This window comes from Penaeus monodon, unplaced genomic scaffold (assembly GCF_015228065.2).
Source record: "Penaeus monodon isolate SGIC_2016 unplaced genomic scaffold, NSTDA_Pmon_1 PmonScaffold_3464, whole genome shotgun sequence".
NCBI classification, from domain to species: domain Eukaryota; kingdom Metazoa; phylum Arthropoda; class Malacostraca; order Decapoda; family Penaeidae; genus Penaeus; species Penaeus monodon.
Genome location: NW_023658191.1, coordinates 1 through 22,697, shown reverse-complemented (window position 1 = coordinate 22,697; position 22,697 = coordinate 1). Strand labels below are relative to the sequence as shown.

Below are 22,697 nucleotides of genomic sequence, written 5' to 3'. Positions count from 1 at the left end.
GACCCCCATACAAAACTGGAATGGGTATTAGGGGGGCTTCCATTTACTTAAGTAATTTGGAATAAGAAATCTTTTCGTGGCAGTATGTATTAATAACGGATGCATATCAATTAAAATTCTTTATTATCAAATACACAACTCACTGTTGGAGCCAGCGTTTTTCAAAAAGGGTGATTGAAAATATTTGTCTTGGCCAAAGAATTATCTGTATAATATAAAAGCTTTGCCCCATAAATTACCATTAAATTCCAAGCAGATAATGGAGAATCATTATTTAAGCAAATATAAAAAAAATTTGACCTTTTTTTTTTGTTTTTTTAACGGTAGTCAAAAACATTGTGAAATGCTTTAGGTATACCCTCCTTCCTCCCCCCCAAAACATACTAAAATAATTCTTAATATCACACAGGATTCAACCATTTAAATGACACCAAAATCCTATTTGTGGAAATATACAAATGAGCTCTCTGGTCCCAAATGAGCAGTAAAAAATCATAGGCGAGGTTAAGCTTAAAATAACCAGTTAAACTTGACATGTATCTATCACATTTCAATACAGCCTAGTAAACCTGGGTACAGGTTAACACGGTGAAAAGCAATCCACAAAACATATTTATGAAAATCAAAAGCTTCAGTGTCTAAATAATTCAACAAACAATTCTAACTGACGTTGTGTGACCAACTGATTTCTGAAATAAATTTCTAAACCATGAAAAAGCAGACTAACTTGTACACACCAGCCATATAGGAAGGTTACAGTGAAAAAAAATGTTAGTAATATTATACATGTACATATCTTTGGTCCGTAATATTAATTTAAAAAACTGACTCTACCATCAAATGTTCTTTAATTCATATTCATATAAAAGTAGAGCTACAGGCAGTGGAATGGTACAGAAAAAAAGGTATATGGCCACAATTAAATAGTATTCCCCCCTTTTTCCAAATAATCACTTGAAGATGAGTTCTTTTTGTATAGTCGATTTTTTGTGTCTATTTGCCAGAACAGAAAAAAAGCTAATGGAAATACTTTGCAACATCATAAACTTTCAAAAAGTAACCTATAGCTCAAAGGAAATAAATTGCATTAAATAGCAATATCTATGGCAGTAATTAATTTGTAATGTCATAATTAAACTAACCACTATTACTAATTAGAGAATGTACATCTGCTCCCCAAAGGAGGGAATGCGCAGGAAAACAATTGGCAGCTATACTCATACCAGAAAAATTGCTATCCAAGGGTTACGATAATTAAAGCATTTGTTGCTTGGCACGACTTCCAGTTTATCTGTACATCCATGGACAGTTGTGTCTGCCTACGGGACTTTTGTTGTGTTTTCTAGTAGAACTATATTTCTAGAATTTTCACTAAGGTTTCCAAGAGCATCCTGAAATAGGTAAGTATTACTGGCAGTGGGTGAGGGAGGGACCTTACCATGAAGACCTCTCTGGACAAAAGCAGATGCAAACTATAGAGAGACTGTGCATCCTTTTTACCTGGCTTTTTGTCGTGCAATGCTGTATTGTGAGCTGTATATGATGCATACATATATCCTGGTGCCCCATGGCTTATATGCAGGCTCCGACAAAACCGAAATACGGTCGGCATCTCCACACAATGAACCATGAAGAGGAAAAGAATTAGGTAGGGCTACATGGCATCTGAGAATTAAATGATGCAGTCCGCTGCTGTGTGACACCAAAACCTGGACTCTGACTAGAGGGGACCGTAAAATGGATACAATTTGTCGGTCCCATGATGCATCATCCTAAAAATTGGGTGCTTATTATGCTGGGAAAATTCACGAGTTGGGCTGAATGGGTGACCCCCGAGTATCCCCCAGCAAAACCCGACCCATGAGACTGTGTGATATTTTTGTTGAAAGCCGTGAAGCGACTCATAGGAGCTTGCTGGCTTGCAGTAGGTATCATTAAGTCTTGGATGTATCATGGTTCTCTGAAAAACAGCGCTCTTGGGTGAGAATGGAGTGTTTGGCTGGATCCTGCAACATTTTTTGCAGGGTGGTACTAATGTTTGAGTGCTCCCCATTGTGAATCTAAATCAACGATTCTTTGGCTGCGAAGTTCATTTGTGGAATGGGGCGTGAAAGTACCACAGTTGGACGAGAAGTGTGGCGGAGTTATGTTGTTTGAGGTCATCAGTCATACTAGCATTAAGAGGCACTGGGAGTATCTAACAAGCACTAGAGTGTTGCTCATCATCATCCTTAGGCAGAGAAGGTGGGAAGAAAAAAGAGATTAGGATTATGATAGTGATTGTTGCTTGAGTCACGTATGGTGCAATTATGCTATATATTCATCAAGTTATCCTTATTTTTTAACTAAAAATAATAATGGTTGTTCAGCAACAAGCAGGACAAGAAAAGAAACTGTTAAAATATGCAAAGATTTATAAAAAAGAAAATGAAAAAAGAAAAAGAAAAAAAAGGACTGAAGGTAGCCGCACAGTAAATGCAGTCAGAAAGAAAGAAGAAGGAAAAGAAAAACCATGGGGTAAGTAAAGAAGAGAGAAAGAAGAAAAAGTAAAAAGAAATGTTTGAAAAACCATTTAACATTTGTGATGAATTACATTACTTACAATACCAAATTAAGCAAATTAATAAAAAAGATGCAGATTCAAGAAAAATAAGAAACCAAAATCAAACATCCTACGAACCACATAACTTATTGAGAGGGGCTTGGCTCTGCATCTTGGTGAATTGTTTGTCTGGGGACAAATGTTGTCCACGGGTGAATATGACAGCTGCACCAGGAGCAAGGGACCTGATACCAAACAGAAATCCAATTATTTCTTAAGGGGGTTGGGGGTCTTGCAAGTAACTCATTATAAGTTAGGTTTTGGTCTTATTATCATTACTGTTGTTTAATGATTGGGCATACTTAACAATCAAAGGCCAATGAGATAGATGTACATGCCATGTTTACTGTAATTTTCTGGTATTTGTTGGCTTCCACATAGATAGCACCACAAGTACTTGGTAAACAAGAATCGATTATATACTAGCCTTCCTATATCATCTATCTTTACTCTTTTTATATATTTTTTTATAAAAGAAAAAAAAAATTACTATAAGTATTTCTAACAAATAATAATTAAAATGTCAATAAATAATAATAATAATATATAATAATAATAATAACAACACAAAAAACAACATCAATAACAAGTAACCAAATATCAATATAAACTACATCACAAATGGACTTTTATAACTCTTTGTCACTGAGAAAAATGGGTGTGTGTGTGTGTGTGTGTGTGTGGGTGTCATTGTGTGTGTGGGGTGTGTGTGGGTGTGTGTGTGTGTGTGTGTGTGTGTGTGTGTGTGTTGTGTGTGTGTGTGTGTGTGTGTGTGGGTGTGTGTGTGTGGTGTGTGTGTGGTTGTGTGTCTGTGTGGGTGTGTGTGTGGTGTCTGTGGTGTGTGTGTGTGGTGTATGCGTGTGTGTGTGTGTCTAGTGTGTGTGTGTGTGTTGTGTGTACGTGTGTGCCTGTGGTCGTGTGTGTGTGCGTGTGTTGTGTGTGGTCGTGTGTGTGTGTGTGTTTGTGTTGTGTGTTTGTGTGTGATGTGTTTGTGGTGTGTGTATGTTGTGTGTGTATGTGTTTGTGTGTATGTGTTTGGGTATGTGTTTGTTGTGTATGTGGTTTAGTGTGTGTGTGTGTGTGTGGTTTCTGTGTGTGTGTGTGTTGTTTCTGTGTGTGTGTTGTGTTCTGTGTAAGTGTGTTTCTGTGTATGTGTGTTTCTTTGTATGTGCTGTGTGTATGTGTGGTAGGGTTTGTTGTGCAGGTTTGTGTGTATGGGTGTGTGTGTATGGGTTTGTGTGGTATTGGTTTGTGTGTGTATGTTTGTGTGTGTGTGTGTGTGTTGTGTGTGCGTGTGTGTGTGTGTGTGTATGGGGTTTGTGTGTGTATGGGTTTGTGTGTGTATGGGTTTGTGGGTGTAATGGGTTTGTGTGTGTAGGGTTTTGTGTGTATGCGGTGTGTGTGTGTATGGGTTTTGTGTGTAATGTTCGTGTTTATGTATGTACTGTGTATGTGTGGTGTTTGTGTGGTTATTGTTTGTGTGTATTTGTGTTTTCTGTGTTGTATGTGTTTCGAAGGTAAATTTGTGTTTCTGGTGTATGTGTTGTTCTGTGGTTTGAGTTTGTTCCTCGTTTGTGTTTGTGTTTCTGTTTGTGTGTGTTTCGTGTTGGTGTGTTTTTGTGTGTGTTTGTTTCTGTGTGTTGTTCTGTGTGTGTTATGTGCATGATGGGGTGTTCTGTGTGTGTTTCTATGTGTATGTGTGTGTTCTAGGTCTGTGTGGTTTTTTGTCGTGTGTGGTTTTGTGTGTGTGTTTTACGTTTGTGTGGGTGTGTGTTGGTTGTTTCTGTGTGTGTGTGTGTGTGCGTGTGTGTGTTGTGTGTGTGTTTCTGTTATGTTTCTGTTTCGTGTGTGCCGTGTTGCATGTGTGTGTTTCTGTCTGTGTGTGTGGGTGCTTTCGTGTGTTTTTTTTTTTTTTTTTTTTTTTTTGGTGAAATGTGCTCTGCACATAGATGGATCTGACAAGGCTAGCACAAAGGAGTCAATAGTAGACCTGGGGACCTTTAACCCCATTCTCTTTCGTGTGATTATGGGAACATATTTTTGTTTTACTAATGATATATCGATGGTGTTATTTTTATTCAAAGACATTATAATTACTATAATGTTAATGACTTTAGTAACAGCAATATAAGATAAAAAATTTTTTTTCGAAATCAAGGAAATGGGTGAGACTGGCAGCCCTCACAAATTGCCTCATTGGTGCTTAGTGCAGTGTAGCCATATATGTGAAAAACAATTAAAAAGTAACCCATTAAGGCATAGCATGTCATATATGTCTTAATGTTAAGTTCATAACATTACATGTAATGACATTGCTGAATCTTTAGACCTACCTGAAGAGGATTATAATCTTTTTTTCTCGAAATAAAGTTGCCTTTGAAGAGGTGAGAGATAGCAAGCCAACCCATATGAAACTTGCTATAGCATCTGAGACCTGGAACAAAAGAAAATTATATCAGTAACTTAACCCACTGCATACAGGTGCCTGCTTTGCCATTACACTGCCCCAAATCTGAATATTAGGCTTACTGAAAGCGATTCTCCCAGGTGTGTGGCTTGTAGGCCTGCATCCACATGCACACTAATGAAAAGTGTCAAGTATTCAAGTAATTAAAGAATGTTTCTGCCACAGGACTCTACATCGTCTCTCTAGGTAGTCTATAACTGGCTAGAAAAATAATAATAAGTAACAGTATGATTTTTGTTATTATTAAATATTTTATAACATTAACCCCTTTGCCGACGGGTGATATTCATAGTGGCTTGGGCCCCCCTGCCGTGGCTCATATCATCACCTGAGATGCAACACCGCTCATGGCCCAAATAGCAGATCCCTTGCCTTTTCTTCGTTAATATTAAGAACCTATGTTATATCTTTCAGTATTATTATTTTCTAAGGTCTCTATTTGTCAATATTCAGATAAATCAAGACTGTAGGAATTTTTGTTGTTATTATAGACTCCATAGTTGATCATTTATTCACTCTATAGTTGAATTAAAATAAGCAAGTGTGTGATTCGTGAATGAAACCGTAGGTTTTGTTGTATTTTCTTTTGCTTTTTTTTCCAAGTTATTTTTAAGATAAACTTTAGTTTAAAGGTGTAGATTATCACTTCCATTTAGAAAAATTTTATGTTGTGTTTTATAAATACTTTTTTTTTTTTTTGTTCATTCATTTCTTCTTCCCTGATCTTTCGCTTGACGTGACCATTTTGCACATACTATGTCACACTCTCAAACCTCCACCCACTTCCAGCAATATTCACAAAATACACGTACGTACATGCAAAACAAACACACACACTCACACACACACACACACAATATATATATAGTATATATATATATATATATATTATATATATATATATATATATATATATATCTCATATATATGTATATATGTATATATGTATATATGTATATATGTATAATGTATATATGTATAGATATGTATATGTATATGTATATACATATACATAAACACACACACACACACGATAATATATATATACATATACAAACATACATACACACATTACCCTGATCCCTTGCATGAACCCTGACCCCTTTGTACATTTTGTAAAACTCCCTCACCCCACTCCTCCTGACACATACGTACAATTTCTCCACACAGCCACGCGGCGAACCCGCAATTTCTACGAGGGCGCGGCCCGATTACTGAGTAATAGACGCTTTTTTTAGACAACTAACCTCAGAAGCCGAGAAGCTTGTGAAATGCATAGTATAGGAAAAATGAGAAAAAGTGTTAAAAACTAACATTAATCACATTTCCAGTAACAAAAAATATATATATATATTTTGCTGCAACTGACAACAAAAAACTCATGGCATGGCCCACCATGGCATGTACATACCATGCCACCCGGCAGATGTAGGGCATGCCAGGCATATACGTACATGGACACCTGGTAGATAGGCCCAGGCATGCCATGGCAGTACGGGATATGCCACCAGTCGGCAAAAGGTTAAATTGTTCTGCCAGAGGATGCAGCCAGAGTAGGATCCTTGGCATGGAAATAGTTGTTTCCTGGAGTCAGTGCTCTTCTAGTCACAGATGGTAATTCCACACTTTGCTCTCCAGTGGATATATGCTAGAGTCCACCCTAAATGCTCACCAAGTCTATCCCCATCAAGAGCTCTAGAGAAAGTGTGGCAAGGCATTACTGTCACCCAAGAATTTAGCCAAAATTTTTCATGGATGGATTTGTTCCTATCTTTTCTTTAGTGCCAGTATAAATATCACTATTTCTTTGTTCATCATTTTGGGCATCTCAATTTATGAGTAATTTTTAAGACTAAAACATATTAGTTTCTGAAAGAAAAATACAATAAGTGTATTTTGAAAAGTATGACTTTCTTCTTTTGTTTTATACTCTTTGAAGAGTTAAAATGCAAAATAAAATTTTTTAAAAGACGGGACAGCTCAATAACAACAACCGTTTTATTATGATCTCCTGAACTTAGGATCAATACAAGGAGTATCTATATCTACATAGAACGTATCTTTCCCTTACCAAGAGGGACTCTTTCTGAGCAGAATATGACTATAAGGACCTAGGGTCAGCACAATGATGATGAGCGGTGATACGAACTGTGAGGAGTGGCTTAGGTACACTTCCAGATCTATTCCAAAATCAAGTGACACAACTCTTTTTACCTGAGTCTGTTGCAAGTGATGAGTTACACAAAAAGAGAGCAGAGAAATAAATACACCTATAAGTGTAAAATTAAGGTGGTATGTTGGGATTCGATTTGCTGGTTCTTGACAGTTGGTGGATGAAGAGGGTTACATTTCAGAAATCTAAAATTCATACAACTCTCACAATTCACATTCAAGTTAATTATCCACACAAACAGAGTTCATTCTCAGAGCAGCAGAAAAATATTACCACCAAAAAATAGCAGAGGAATTTTAATATCAATTCTTTTGAGATTAGTTAGAACAATTTCTTTTTTATAAGAAAAAAATACAAATCAACAGTTTTTACTCCAGATAAAAGCAAGAAAATTACACATTCCAATCAGTCAAAATCAACAAGTAAAGTTCCTCTACAAACTTACTGCATATATCGGCTTTATTTTGAGAAACTTAACATCAGTCTCCAGGGAAATTAACTTTGCTTACCTTGAATCCTGCTTCCCAAAGTCTGGTGCAAAGATTGCTTCACATGGTAGGCAGAGAGCATAAGACTCTCTCCAATCTCTTTCTGGGGATAGATACAATTAGTTATCATGTTTGCCAGAAATCAAAATCTTTTATTATCTAGAGTATTTCTATTCAAAATTACTATCTAAACTAGTGATCTTAAAAATCAACTTTTCAAAAAAATTATTAGGTCAATACAAAACCAGAAATGTTATCTTCAATTTATGTAAGAATATCCAAAACAATTTCCGCACCATATAAAATGAATAAACATAATCTAGATTAATACGAAGCTAAATAAAGGAGATATCAACAGAAAATATTAAAGAAAATAAAAAATTACATAGAAATATCTTTTGGGAGTAAAGATTCTTTGCATATAATCCTCTATTCCTGGTCATTAGTTACGGGATAAATTGGTGGTAGTCTGCTAATGCTCGAACTTTTAACGTTTGGTTAGGATTGCCAGTTTTGACAAAAGCATTACCTAATGCAAGACGGCTGAGTTTGAGGTTTCTTAGCTGTCTGACCAACCTACTGGGAGTTGTGGCTACTGCAGTATGAGCAGGTTAAGTTCGGTTGTAATCCACATCCTGAAAAAGATTCATAGGTTATTAACAATGATTAGTTTACGTCAGTTTCCAACTTTTCAGAGCCCCAAATTCAATAATGCACTGCAATAGTAAAAATCATGGTTTACTACTTACTTCAATTAAATCATAAACAGATGAGAAAGGTAGGAATTGTAAGGACTCCTTAATGACTAAGGCTTGTAGAGCCATCATATGAAACATAAATCATTAAAACTAAAATCATGGTGGACAAGGGAGTATGTCATCACACTAATGGTTATAAATAAACAAATATTTTTTTACACATTTCTACCTACCTCCCACATCATTTAGAATATGGCCACTGCTGCCAACCATAATTTAAAAATCCCTATAGATATAACAGATATTTGTTTACAGTTAGCAATCGACTGAAAGACCCTTAAAAAATATATGACACTTGCGAATAGAGCAATTGCTTTAACCGAACCCTGTATGTTGATAATTTCCATCCATTGTATGTAGTGAATCTGTCCCAGGTAAAATCTCTTCATGTAAATTGGAGATATTGGTATTAATCCTTTGGTAATAGTTGCAAAAATTTTGTTACATAGTATGTTTTTAAAAAATACTTTGTAAAGTACATACAGTATAGGTATGTAAATGAGGATATGTACACATAAAGGTAATCTTAAGCTAAGTGCCAGAAAATGTGTTTACTTAACACTTATCTGTAACACAAGTATCCATAAGTTTCAGTTAATGCTCTACAATCATGGACAGAGTCATAACATGAAATTTCTATGCTTATGTTATGGAAAGAAAGTTAAATCAAACAAAACATTTTAATATAAGCACTGTCGGGGTAAAGGCCTGATAAACACCTTTGGATGCACAGACTTCAAAAAAAAATTAAACAAAAGCAAAAACCTATCAATGAGTACCTAGCACCATAAATACATACCTCTGTGAATCCATTGTATTGTCACATGAAGGACACATCCAGCCTTCTCTATGCCTAATTTCAACTTCGTTATCTCTTTGTTACAAAACCAGCAGTTGACACGGACTGGAAACCTTGGCCTGTAGCAAAGGAATAACTAATAAAGTAATTTTAAAGAAACAGAAAGTAAATAAAATTACAATGCTTTATAACAGACAAGAAAGAACTGTTACTTAAAAGGAAGCAAATAATAAAGTTCTATAAAATTAGTAATGTGTATAACAGATTTTACCACCACATAAAACATGCTTTAATCGCAAGTATCCAAATACCCCTATCATCCTACCTGATAATAACAACAAACAACTGAAGACAACATAATCAATTGTTATATTTCAGTAAGTTATAACTACCATTCAGTCACAGTAAACCAACATCAAGTTGTCACATGTACATGTGCCTTTTAGAGAAAACAGATTATAGGTATGCCATTTTTGTTATGGCTTAGGGATTTATTTTTCATATTATAAAGAAAGTTGTGTGAACATTACATTTTGATAACCTACTTTAGGGCGATTTTTTTTTTTATAAATTGCTGCATGACACCTTACTATCCTAGTACAACTTGTACAAAGTGCAAAAAAAACATTGTTTCATTTATCAACTTGTTTTTATATCTATTCAATTTATCTATTTGGTCTGTTTCAGTGGAGGGAAGGGTAAAAGGAGGAGAGGAATAAGCAAAAGAGTCAGGTCATAGTTCAGACTTCAATCCATTTCACCCGAAAGTTAAATCTATCAAACAACAAATTGTTCCAATTTCATATAACAAACTGAGAAAAAAATATGTATATATGACACACAAAAACGAAGATAACAAACCAGAAACGGTTGTGAAAATCCCTAAATGAGATAAAGTAATAAATAAAAGGAAAATTGGAACTAAGATCACTTTATCTTGATTGCATAAATTTTATCATTAAAGAAAGTTCAATATATATATATATATATATATATATATATATATATATATATATATATACTTACTATATAGATATATATATATATATATATATCATATGTATATATATATACCTTTTTATGTAGTTATTAGCCTCTTTGCCATCTCTTGCATTGCAATGAATAACAAAACAGTTGTTAAATATATGTATATACCCATATATCAACACATGGTTGCATAACTACATAACTTTCAATAGTGTAGCTACAGCTGTTAAAAACATTCAATCATATAATGAACATAAAATCATCTTCAATACACCCAATGCAATGATATATCATTATGTACAAGCCAAATGCAAAACAATTTTATGTCTTATACAATTCCATTCTTTAAATTACTTATAGCAATAACTTTGATATTGTTAGCTACTCTGAAAAGGGCTTAGAGAAAACAAAATAAAATAAATAAAAAAAACCTATGCAAAAATATGCACACACTTTCTAGTTTAATGAGGTCTGCTGGCTGCAGCCTAAAGTCCCTCAAGTGTTTATAATCACTGCCAGCAGGAAGCTGGACAGTTCATTATCTGTGACTGAAATTGCTTTGTAACAGACAAACTTTGCGTTCTCTTCAGATAACCTCTTTAGGACCCTGGTTTGAAAATACTATAAAATTATAACCACATGGGCCCATAGAATGAGTAAAAGTTTACAACAGGACTGCATCTATCGAAGTCCCTAACTAACAAATTGAAAGGACTGAATGCCATCTGGAAATACACAAATTACCATGAAGGATTGCCATAACCAACCATAACCAAACCTAATTGAACCCTTACTAGTCACTACTTTTCCTAGCTAATGCAGTTATTTTGTACACAGTTATCTATAGAAGTAGTAAAAAACCATGGCAAAAATTACCAAACATTTCCTCGTTTAGTAATAAACATCATATGAAGCACTATCTAAAATTCAACAGCAAATTTTTATACTGATCCCCCCCCCCCCTCTTTCTAACTACATGCATTAACTAATTGGCTACTGGGGAACTGGATGTCCACTGTAGTTTGTTCTGTTCTCTTAAAACAGGTGGGTCCTCAAGGCCCAGGTCTTCCTGACCTCACTTTGCTATCCTCATCCTTGAATTTTATCTTTTTGCATGCTTTAATATTATACAGTATTTTTATACTTCCCTATGGCACAGTTTCAGTTTTACAGAGCCAATGATAGACAAGGTGATAAGTTAAAAAGCTGTTATAAACACATAGGTAATACTGTAATAGGCAGTTACATAATGAATGCACTAAAATAGGAAAAACTACAAGGACATTGTCACTGTCATATGAAAAAGTCAGGTTGGTGTGCAGGAGGAAAACCGATATCTTATGAAGGGATTAGGTTTATACAGGTAATGCTTGTAGATGCCTAGGAGTTGCCCCAAGGTCATTGCCAAAGTAATGCTGCATTCAGAACCCTTGTCTGCCTCAAACAAGACAACTTGTCAGGACAGCAGGAAAAATGATGGCCTTTATGATCCAAATGCAACCAGCTTTATAAGTAAACATTATTTCTATATACTAGAGTCTCATTTACAAACTGTATTGGTAATTGTAACTATTCGGATGGACCAACCAAAAATTGGGGGTTCCAAATGGTAAATCTTGTCCAATTGTTGAAAAAGGAAATCCAACCACCACATCGTATGGAAACCTAGTAGCAGAAGGTTGGTTCCTCTGTAATTACCAATGTTTGAACTTATTTTCCTGAACCAGTCATTTGCTGTCAAAAAACAACAAACAGATTTACATATAATAATAATAATGAGGAATAATCAGAAACAAATAAAATAATTCAAAGGTTGGGCTTGGCTGTGAATCTGACTACATAAAAAATAACCTTACTGGCAATGGAATATTTGAAATGTTTTATCAAATACTAACAGCAGTAAAAAATAAAACAAAAATCTTTCCAAAAAATCAAGGAAAAGCTAGACAGCTTAAGATCAGTTGGGCAGTCCACAGTTTCCTGGTAACTGTGTGCTATGGAGTCATCTGTTTTAAATGAAGTTAACCACGAATGAAAGTGACCTGGCATGTATTTTTGCCATCCCAGCATCAGCTGATTAACAAACAGTTGGGGAAAGGCTATTTCAGCCAAGTTACAGTTGCACAGAATATACACAACATTTGCTATTGTTTAACTTTCTGAATGTGCAGATTATGGGCTATCAAATGAAGCTGGCATTTGTTAGCGTAGAGAGCAACGCACCCTCCGGACACGACGTCCCAAAGCCAGTGGTGTCATGCAGACCCAAAACCAAGCCTAACCTCCTACCTCTATTTGATTCCCTAGACGGGGCAAGCCTGACCTTGCCCCCTTCATGAACCAACTTTGAGCCTACTTAAAGAAAACACAACAATTCAGAAACTCTGGCTGTGAGGGTTTGTCTCCGGAGGGTGCATGCACGTAGACATTTTGTCATTATGCAGGAAAATATGGGGCCAGCTGTTATTTTTTAATGCATCTATGGAGACGGGCAGTGTCTAGTTCCCTCTCCCTCTTGTTTTGTCACAGCAACACTGATGATGTTGCGCTGCACCGCTAATATCATCATTAGGGAGCCGAACTTTTCAGGGAGGAAAAGAGGAGCAAGTTTTACCTGAAGAAGCATGGGAATCAAAAAACAACAATAGCTCAAAAACTATATTCAATGAATTCTGGATTTTACTTAATTACGATGATTTTCCTATATCTATTTATTCACTTGTTCTTCATGTCTTGTGTGAAGGTTTGAAAATAATTTTGTTGTACGAATTTTGCCACTACTCATCAACATTTCTCCGGATTCGCGACGAGTTACTTTATTTCCTCGCCCGTCATTTTACCTTTCCTAATTCAGTAATCTCCTGCACTGGTACGTTCTAGTCTCTCCCTATAGCTTTTTCTTACCTTATTTGCTGTACAGCACGGCGCAGCCAGCGAAGACCCCAGAGGCACCTGCTATTACGCATTACCATTCGTACGCCTTTCACGACTATATTCCTCCTGAACTTCTTCCACAGGAATGCTCGGCCACCTCTGCAGGGTCCCACAGGCGGCGAGGCGGCGTTGCGTGGGGCAGAAACTTCAATTATTTAACCATTCTCGCGCGGCTTCTCCTCGCCACATGGCCGGCCCAGCCCCGGCCAACTGTGCCAGCCGCGCCTTGAAACACTGGGATTTTTATAGGGCGATGCTAGTTTTTAAAAATTTATTTGAGGTGGACGCGGACGTTTTATGATTTAGGCATGATAATTAAGAGTGTTCTGTTTTTAGGAGAGGTTGGTGGAATAATTTATAGGCGTATTTTTGTTGTATTTCACGGGAAATAAAACTTAGTTGGCAACACTTAGAACCGAATTTTGGGCGCATTCTTGCTCTTTTGCTTCAATTTTAGAACTCGAGTTTTTTTATTGCCAAAGGAATATTTCACCATTATAAGTACACAAATAACTGTTCATTTCCCGTATATTCATGTGAGTGAATAAAACAATGTAGTGGTACATCTATGTTTTCCCCCCAAATCGAAACATCCTAATATTCTAAAAATTAAAGTAAAACACAATTCTGATTAATTGACAGGGTAAACAAATCCTGTACTTAATGATAAAATTACGGAATAACTAATAATGAAATAGGGCCCGTTTCCGGCGTGTTGTTGTTGTGATGCACCCAAGGCGAGCGAGGAGGGCGCGATTCTTTCAAACTTTAGCTACACACGTAAGGAAGTTCCCATTAGCAGTGTGTTATTTGGGAAATGTACGGTTATAAAGTATTTCGAAGAGTTATTTATTCAGTTAATTTTTATTTATTTCTTTTTTAAGGATATGTTGGCACTTACGAAATTACCGGTAGCTATACCAATTGTATATCATTTTATGATATGAAAATTGTACTTGAAAAAAACTCGAGATCACACTTTTCAGTTAAATATTTAGAATGCCATCACATAATCATCACGACGGATAGTAGGTATCGATGACTCCTCTCATTTATATCTAACCTGTGTATAGACATTATAGCGGAAATTCCTCCCACCAAGCCACGCACCACTCGGCGCCCATAGCATGGGTACCAGCGGAAAAGTTCAGTGTACAATTTCAAATAATATACAGAGAATTAGTTGATATATAGTCAAAAGCAGGGACTGTGCCCCTGGCAAAACCCCCCTTGAGAGGCGCTGCTCCCCAACACCCTGGACAATAAAGAATCCATGTAAATTTGGTATGTTGCCTACCATTGATTCTGAGTTAAAATTCTGTGTTTCTGAAAGCTCACATTTTTTTTAACAATTCTTAGCTTCGATCCGTTGCAAAAAAAGTACAGCTATAGATATTGGCCCCAATACCTTGGAAGCAGCATGATCAAGTATGAGGAATAGTGTGGAGTAAAAATCATTGATCGAGGGTAATAAACTTTCAGCAATTTGTTATTTGTAAAGCACACTTTGGTAACTAGTTGGCGTCACTCCCAACCATCCTGTATGGCGTTGTCAAAGGAAGCCCAAAATCACCACCCAAGCGGTGGATGGGCTTAGGGTCGAAAGTAAATGAAGGAGGGGGCCCCATTCACTTCCCATGTGAGGGAGGACTTACTGTCCCATGCCCTAGGTAGAGATCCCTTAGAGAAATAGGTTTGGTTAATGTTCTTGACTCCAAATAAAGAGTAAAGACAAAAGCAAAGCAGAGCGCCACTGGTAAAAGTAAAAATATAAATAATGAATAAAAACATACTATAGTAGATGATGAGAGAGCATCTACTATTTGGCTTACTGTGTCTTATCTCTTTGGGGCTAAGTGTTTTTGTTGTGGTGTGAGAATCCCACAGTATGGCTCGGGTGCTGATGGTGAAGTCGGAAGACAATGGGGGAGCCAGCAGGCTCCCAGTCGGGATAAGGGGACTGGGCAGCCCTCGTGTGTTGCTGCTGATGTTGTCGTGTTCTGCTGGAGGATCTGGGAATGCTGATTATCTCTCTCTATCTATACTCTCTCCCAGTGTCTCTCTCTCTCTCCCTGTCCCGTATAGTAGATGATGTTGGGCATCTTACTATTTGGGATACTGGTGTCTTATCTCTTTGGAGAGTGTTTGTTGTCGGGTGTGAGTGCCCACAGATAGGCTGGAGGGCGGAGGTGAAGTTGGAGATCAACGGAGGATTGCGCATTTCTTATGTTGCTGACGCTGCCTGTCGTTAGTGTTATGCGGGGATGATCAGGAATGCTGATCTCATTCCAGATTCGCGGCTTAAGTACACGAGTGTGTGTAAGCGCGAGGAATGAGGGGAGCCCGAGTCCAATGAGCGCAGACAGACATGCTGTGGACTGATGTGACCCCAACCTGGAAACATGCCAAACTTAGGTTGCGGTGGTTGTGCTGCTACAATACTGAAAGTGTCCTCCTGAAGGAAAGTATTAACATTAAAATGCGGAGAGACTTAGGTTCTAAGATTGGGGCATCTCTAGCTGTGGTGGCCATTGTAAAAAAAACCCTATGCTAAACTTAAGGTCCAGCAAAGCATTTCCTAACTGAAATGTATAAAAACGGCTCACACACAATCTTATATTGTGATCAGTGAGCACAGTAAAGGGTATTCCAGGGGTACACACAAACACCAATCTGCATCTTGTAGGTTCAGTAATAGAGCCCAGGCCAACTAGGCTTGGTGATGCACATGATGGTATATAGGGGCTACAAAAGCTTTCACCTTGTATGTTTATGGTAGCATTGAGCTTGGTAGACATCATATACTCACACGATAAGTCTAATACCTTGACCAATAATCTGCCAATGGCCAATCAACAAGTCTAAAAACCTTGTCATCACTGTGCAAGGATTGCAGCCACTATTGCCACCTTTTCCTTATTTCCATGATATTTTAACATATTAAAAACAAAAACAGCACCTTTATACACAGCCTAGTTATGATGGGAATTGATTGAAGTTCTTCGACTTCCCTGGGGTCAGCTTCTTTTGTCACATGATAACTATTACAGATTTTATTGCTTTAATATACTTGTGCTAATGTCTATTGTCATGTCATAGCCAAGTTATAATTCCATGGGTCATTTGATATCCCTTGATTATTTATCCATTACAATCTGTTCAGATTATAAGATGAATCCTTGATTTTGCCTCAATTTCTCTCAATGCTGGAAGAGTACAATCATGGGTGCTAGAAATTTTGAGTTTAATCCTCTCTACTACCTAATATTGGTTTGTTGAAGGAAAAATGCATAGAATGTCTTTGAATGTTATTTCTATCAGATGGAAAGCTCACATTTATCATTGTAGGACAGACTCAGCATGGGAGCTCCTGCATAACCGATGTATGCTCTATTTTGCTGATTATATGCAGAGGATTCTTGTCTTCCATGTGTGGGGGGTTATGGGAGTGGCCAGCCACCCATAGGGAGGTCACAGGGGGCACAGCCCCTGCATTGATGAGAAACAGATCAATTCTCTGTAAATCCGGTTAATTGATCACACAATTTCTCTGGTACCATGTACCATCCTGTGCTATCAGGCCAAGATTGTGATGGTTTGGGGCGGGGCTGGGTGGTAAATGGTCCGACATATAGGTAGTAGCCTACAGGATGAGAAGAATCCAGTGATACATTATCATAGTGATTCAATATACGAAGGTTATTTTAACAATTACCACTCTCTCTGTAATTTACATAGATTTACTTGTCTGTATATAGATATTCTGTGAGTATAAAGAGTGGTAAATTTGAAATGATACCTAACAAATAGTATTATTGAAAATGTGAGTGTTCTGAAAGATCTCTGTATGTTCAATGAATCTAGCACTATTCCAATGCCAACAAAAAGCAAAGTATGTATGGCTCCCAATTGTTGGGGGGGGCATGATAAACACAGGGAGATTGTGGGGTAAAAAGGGATGATCAAAGTAAACTTAAGTAATGAGCTACTGTGAATATACATCATAGTAATTGGGGACTTTTTTTTTTTTTTTTTCTTTTTTTTTTTTTACCCTCTGAAACTCCCATACCGAGGGGCTGGCTTCCCCAACCCCTTCCCTCATGTGTTTATGACATGGTAGGTCCCTAGGGAGACTATGCTATGGTTATGCACATGGTATATGAGGAGCTTTAGACCCCAAACCACCTTCCAAAGGTCTACAAAAGCTCATCTCATATGTTCTGGCAAGACTGAGCCAGACAAATATTTGGATTTTGTACTAAATTTCATACCTGACTTGTAAATTCAGAATGCCAGCTTGCAAGTCATCAGGATCCTCGTCATTGCTGTTGGTGGAAAATTGTGACCACTATTTGCTGCTCTTTTTCATTATACAAATTTTTCAAATTAAAGGGCAACAGATTTTCCTAACACCAATATAAAACAAAAAGCAATGATGGAGGAACTGATTGAAATTGCAACTGACTTCCTTGAGTCCAGCTTCTATTGTCACATGATTATCAGAGCAACTGAAAATTGTAAGTTTTACATCCTCATTACTACCTATTTTAGTTTCCAAAGGAAAGTCTTGTAGGAAGAAAAGTTTCTAGAGTGTTATGTTCTGTAGAATGAAAGATCAGATTCTTTAGTTTTCAGAGTTAGGTGTCATTTCAATATAACAAACAGAGGTAACTGTAAGTAAATATTATATCTCTTATGCTTAATTACAGACATTTTTGGTTAGATTCTGACAATAGAGTTTGATGACTATGTGTTAATCTTTAGAGTATGGATGCATTACTCTAGGACAAATTGACGAAGATATTTTGAGTGGACAAAAAAGTTGCAGTTGTCCGTCAAGTAAGAATTCAGCCAGGACACAGAGTAATGCCACAAATAAAGGAAAAAGATCATGAAAAGCAATTACTTACCAGCCTGAGTCCACTCAGTGCTCCTAGTTCAACATAACAAGGGAAAGACAATGTGTGCTGAGGACTTTGAGGGGTGGATTCCCCCCATCGACCCTCTCTTGGGCTGTGACACGTAGGGCAATCCCATTCACAACAACTTAGATGTTGAATAAAGTCCTGATTAGCGTTGGAAACTGATTTCATGGTGATGTGTCGTACTGTGAAGAATTACTTGCCAATGCATTCACACCAGGGCATTATTTACAAAATTTTAGTTATTTGCCTCAGGTACCACTGCTGAGCTTTAATTCAGCATTTAACAATTATATTATTGTTCAACCTTATAACGCTGATCATGGCATTAGATTCCATAGCCTGATAATGTCCGAATTACACGCCTGACCTATGACAGTGCTAGGTAACCTCAATAGTAGTGGTGGGCAAAAAAAGTTATTAGGGATAATATAGGATTAAATATATAAGGTATATAAAAGGGGGGAATTTTAAAGGCCACTCTGATATCTAATGCAGGGCGCTCCGCTTGTGCCCATCACGAAAAATAAGAATCCTACTTGTATTCACAGTAGTTGGCTACTGCATCCAATATGTGGGTTGAATACAAAAGAAATGCGCTATAAACACTGAATTATCTTATCAGGGGGCCCCTTCAACCACTCTTGGGGGGATCCAACCCTGGTCCTACTCTGGAAGGACAAGTCCCATGGATTAATATATTGTGTATGTCTTGATTCCTGTTATTCTGTTATCCTGCTGTAATCAATGCGAAGGAGGCTGGTATTCCAGGGACAGGGTAAGGATAGCTCAGGGATATGTTTATTTCTGTTATATATATTCCAGCAATTTCCCTAGTAACATACCATGCCTCACCAACTTTTGGGCCAAGTTTGTAGGGTAATAGAGAGGGCATTCTCATGGCTTAACTCCTCATTAGGGGTAGGACAGGGTGAGGAATACAGTGGTACATTATTGTCATGATCAGCATGTGTAGGTATTCTAAACTTTTACCATAACCATTTCACTGTGCAAGTCTCAAGTAACAAAAATTAAAAGTATAGTTTGAAACTTGATGCTAATTTCATGCAATTTGTAAAGATTCCTGTTTAGCTGTAAAAAATTTCATATAAGAAAAATATAGCTCATGTATGAAAAATGTAGATAACAAGATTGTGTGTTTAGTTCTTTTGCATCGAGAGCAGCAGTGGTTACTCATATTTTACTCAAACATTTTTCAAAATAGCAATCTCAGTGTTAATTTTCATGCATAGGGCACTAATTTAGCACATATCACACACATGCAGTGCGTTGCTGGAGGTTGGGGGAAAGGATTAGGGTGCAAGTGGATTCTTTCATAAGAATTCCATTTTTGGAGGTATGTTAGGATTTGCTGGAGTACTAAAGGCATAGAAGCCATGGTAATAGTTGGACTTCTCATCTCAAATGAGTGTGATTTTATATTCAAGAATTACCGTGGCCCTGAATGGTGATGGTAAGGTTATCTACACAATTGTTAGTCCTAATGTCCTCCTTCCCCAGAATGTTATTGTTATAAAGCACTTGTTATGGTAGAATGTTCCCTTGGGACATATTTTTCAGATGAATAATCATGTTGAACATTATAGTTCCCAAAATATAAAAGTAATTTTCTCATAAGTATATATATAAAAAATCACAATATGTTTCCACTTGTTTCAGCATTTCCTCGACTAGCAGTTATAAATGTTCTTTACAGAACAGGCTGCTCATTTATTTCAAAAAGGTTTGAATCACACACACAAAAAAATCATAGGAGAGTCTGATTGAGCTTTTACAAATGACAGCAGCTTCTTAGCTTACTTACTATTAAAGCTATTCTTATTAGGAATGTGATTGAATTTTTGTTATTCTCTTTAGTTTCTGTTGTTCCTGTCCAAAAGTTATTTTCTTTCCAACCAAATTTTTAGATTTCAACATTTTGTTTTAATCCATTTTACAGTGAGTCTGTTGTGTGACTAAGTTGCATAGTTGTTTATATCAAATTGGCTTTATGTGTCATATTCAAATGCATTTTCTTCAGGACCAATCTTTTTCACATCTTGACAGTTTTGGGCAAATCATGCAAAACAAAGCAGTCCGCTTCAAAGAGCAAAGTAATATTTCAAACCTTTTCCCATTATTTCTTAACAGTTAGTAGAATTACCTGAAAGAGCCTAACATTTTCCAAATGTTCAATTATGCATTCAGTGAGAGCAGCCATCTAGTGTATGGACACAGAGTGCTAATGACATCAGGCAGAAAGATACTTGAATGTATCATATTTTATGTGATTTTTATTTTTAAGATTATGGAAAAATGCTAGCAAAAACTGTATTTGCTTCAAATTTTCTAAAGTTACAAACTATTGTGGTACCTGTAACACTTTGCTTTTCGTTATTAATTAATAAAAAATGCAAAAGGACCAAGGACTAATTGTCGGTCATTGTGAAAAAAATGTTTCCCTCAGATTATTAGACATAGCCCATTTCCTGAATATTCTTTGATTCTCATACATTTGTAATCTCGTCAGCATGGCACAAGCTCAGATTCAGCAGCAGCAGCAGCAGCAGCAGCAGCAGCAGCAGCAACAACAACAGCAACAGCAGCAGCAGCAGCAGCAGCAGCAGCAGCAGCAGCAGCAACAGCAGCAGCAAAAAGTGCAGCCAACAACTGACTTTGGTCCTGACAGTGGGGGAAGAATTAAGGTATGTAGTCTTACTTTGATTCATAGAAATTTTACTTGTATTTTCTGTCACTATTTCTTATTCTTGCATCCTGTCACTATTCTTATTCTTGCATCATATTGCAAACAATGCATGGAACTAACAGCTGTTTTCTCATATAGATAATATGCTCTTATAAATGAAATATGTTAATGAACTGAAGTAAATTGAAAATTTATATAATTAATATTTATTTAATTATTTAAACTTCCTTGTCCTTTCACCTATATGCTAAAGAAAGATAAATGTTTGGTAAAGGGTGAACAGATTATTTTCTGGATTTGCCAGTATTACTGGATATAGTCCAATTGTTTTGTATTAATTACAGGGCCTAACAATTGTGAAGCCTATCGTATATGGCAATGTTGCACGTTTCTTTGGCAAAAAGAGAGAGGAGGATGGGCACACACATGAATGGACAGTTTACGTCAAACCGTATAACAATGAGGACATGTCTACGTATGTGAAAAAGGTAATGGAGAACATGAATTATATATTGTGTAACTTGATGCTACTATAGAAGTATTTGTTTTATACAGAAAAGCATAATCTATAATAGATGTTACATATAAAAAGTATTATGAATCTTCCCACAGGTCCATTTTAAGCTACATGAGACCTATGCCAACCAGAACTGTGTGTTGACAAAGCCGCCATACGAAGTCACAGAGACAGGATGGGGAGAGTTTGAGATTGTTATCAAAATCTTTTTCCATGATCCAAATGAGAGACCAGTTAGTGATTTTTTTCTCTCTTTTTTATTATCATTAGTTTTAATATCATTGTAATTGTTAGAGGTTTATTTTTTATTCTTGATAAGATTTAGTTTCTACTGTTATTCTATTTAACATTTTAGTTTCACTTTATCAGACATAGATGTTTAAATTATATATATTCATTCCCTAATGTTAGGATGAACAGTTAAGAAGTAATGTTCCAGATCAAATGATAGTTAAATATTTAATCCTCATAGCATTGGATATAATAATGAATTATAAAATAACAAAATTTCATAAGTTTAGGGAAGGAATATCTATACAACTTTACACACTCTATCTTGATCAAAAAGTGCTAAATGTAAATGCCTTTCAGGTAACCATATATCACATTCTGAAGCTGTTCCAGTCTCCTCCTGGCACTACACCACCTGTCGTGTCCAGTGATTTCAAGAAACCACTCGTGTCTGAATTTTACGAGGAGCTCATCTTCCAGGACCCCTCTGCTATGATGAGACAGCTGCTAACCAATACCCGGCAACTGACTCTTGGAGAATACACCCACGATACTGACTGTGAGTTTTGAGCAAAGACTATGCTTATTGGAGTTTTGTTACTTTCCATGTTTTACTCCAGATAAATAGTTTACACATATTTTCTAAAATATCACTAACTGGTAGCTTTGATTAGAAAATATTATCAGTGAGCAGTTGCTCCAGAAAAAAAAGGATTATTTTATTATAAAGGTTTTAGGTGTGCTAAATTAATTTTGTACTTTCATACTTTCAGTTGAGGACAAGAAGGAGAAGACAATCAAAAACTTATTAAATGCCAAAGAAAAAATAGCGAATGAAATTATGGACCTGCGAGAAAAGATCAAACTTGCCAAAGACACGATTGCCAAGTTCAAAGAGGAAATTAACAAGTCACACTCAGAAATGTCTGTGGATGTATCAGGACTAACATGAACTTTCTTTTCTCTTGTTTAGGGAATAAATATGATTTTCTTTCTTTTTGTATAAGAATACATTTGAAAAAATAGTGATGTTCCTTTGATTCATCAAATTTAATTAAATATTCCTTGGAATTAACTGGAACTCACACTCTGCATTAAGCAGAGCCTTATGG

At 36.5% G+C, this 22,697-nt stretch overlaps 1 protein-coding gene and 1 pseudogene across 1 annotated transcript; one reads left to right on the top strand and one right to left on the bottom strand.

Annotated features, from left to right (window-relative positions):
- Positions 1 to 543: 543 nt before the first annotated feature.
- LOC119570659 lies at positions 544 to 15,429 on the bottom strand (annotated as a pseudogene).
- Positions 13,929 to 22,612, top strand: LOC119570660 (YEATS domain-containing protein 4-like). Its single transcript, XM_037918310.1, has 6 exons — positions 13,929 to 13,988; positions 20,661 to 20,835; positions 21,182 to 21,325; positions 21,450 to 21,587; positions 21,946 to 22,144; positions 22,359 to 22,612. The coding sequence occupies exons 2-6, from the start codon at positions 20,662 to 20,664 to the stop codon at positions 22,535 to 22,537; spliced, it is 834 nt and encodes a 277-aa protein (XP_037774238.1). The 5' UTR covers positions 13,929 to 13,988; position 20,661; the 3' UTR covers positions 22,538 to 22,612.
- Positions 22,613 to 22,697: the final 85 nt, after the last annotated feature.

Bases quoted from the DNA above. Each gene is read 5' to 3' on its own strand.
- LOC119570660 (XM_037918310.1), top strand. From the start codon at position 20,662: ATGGCACAAGCTCAGATTCAGCAGCAGCAGCAGCAGCAGCAGCAGCAG. The intron at 20,836-21,181 runs GTATGTAGTCTT...TATTAATTACAG, and splicing joins ACAGTGGGGGAAGAATTAAG to GGCCTAACAATTGTGAAGCC. The intron at 22,145-22,358 runs GTGAGTTTTGAG...TCATACTTTCAG, and splicing joins ATACACCCACGATACTGACT to TTGAGGACAAGAAGGAGAAG.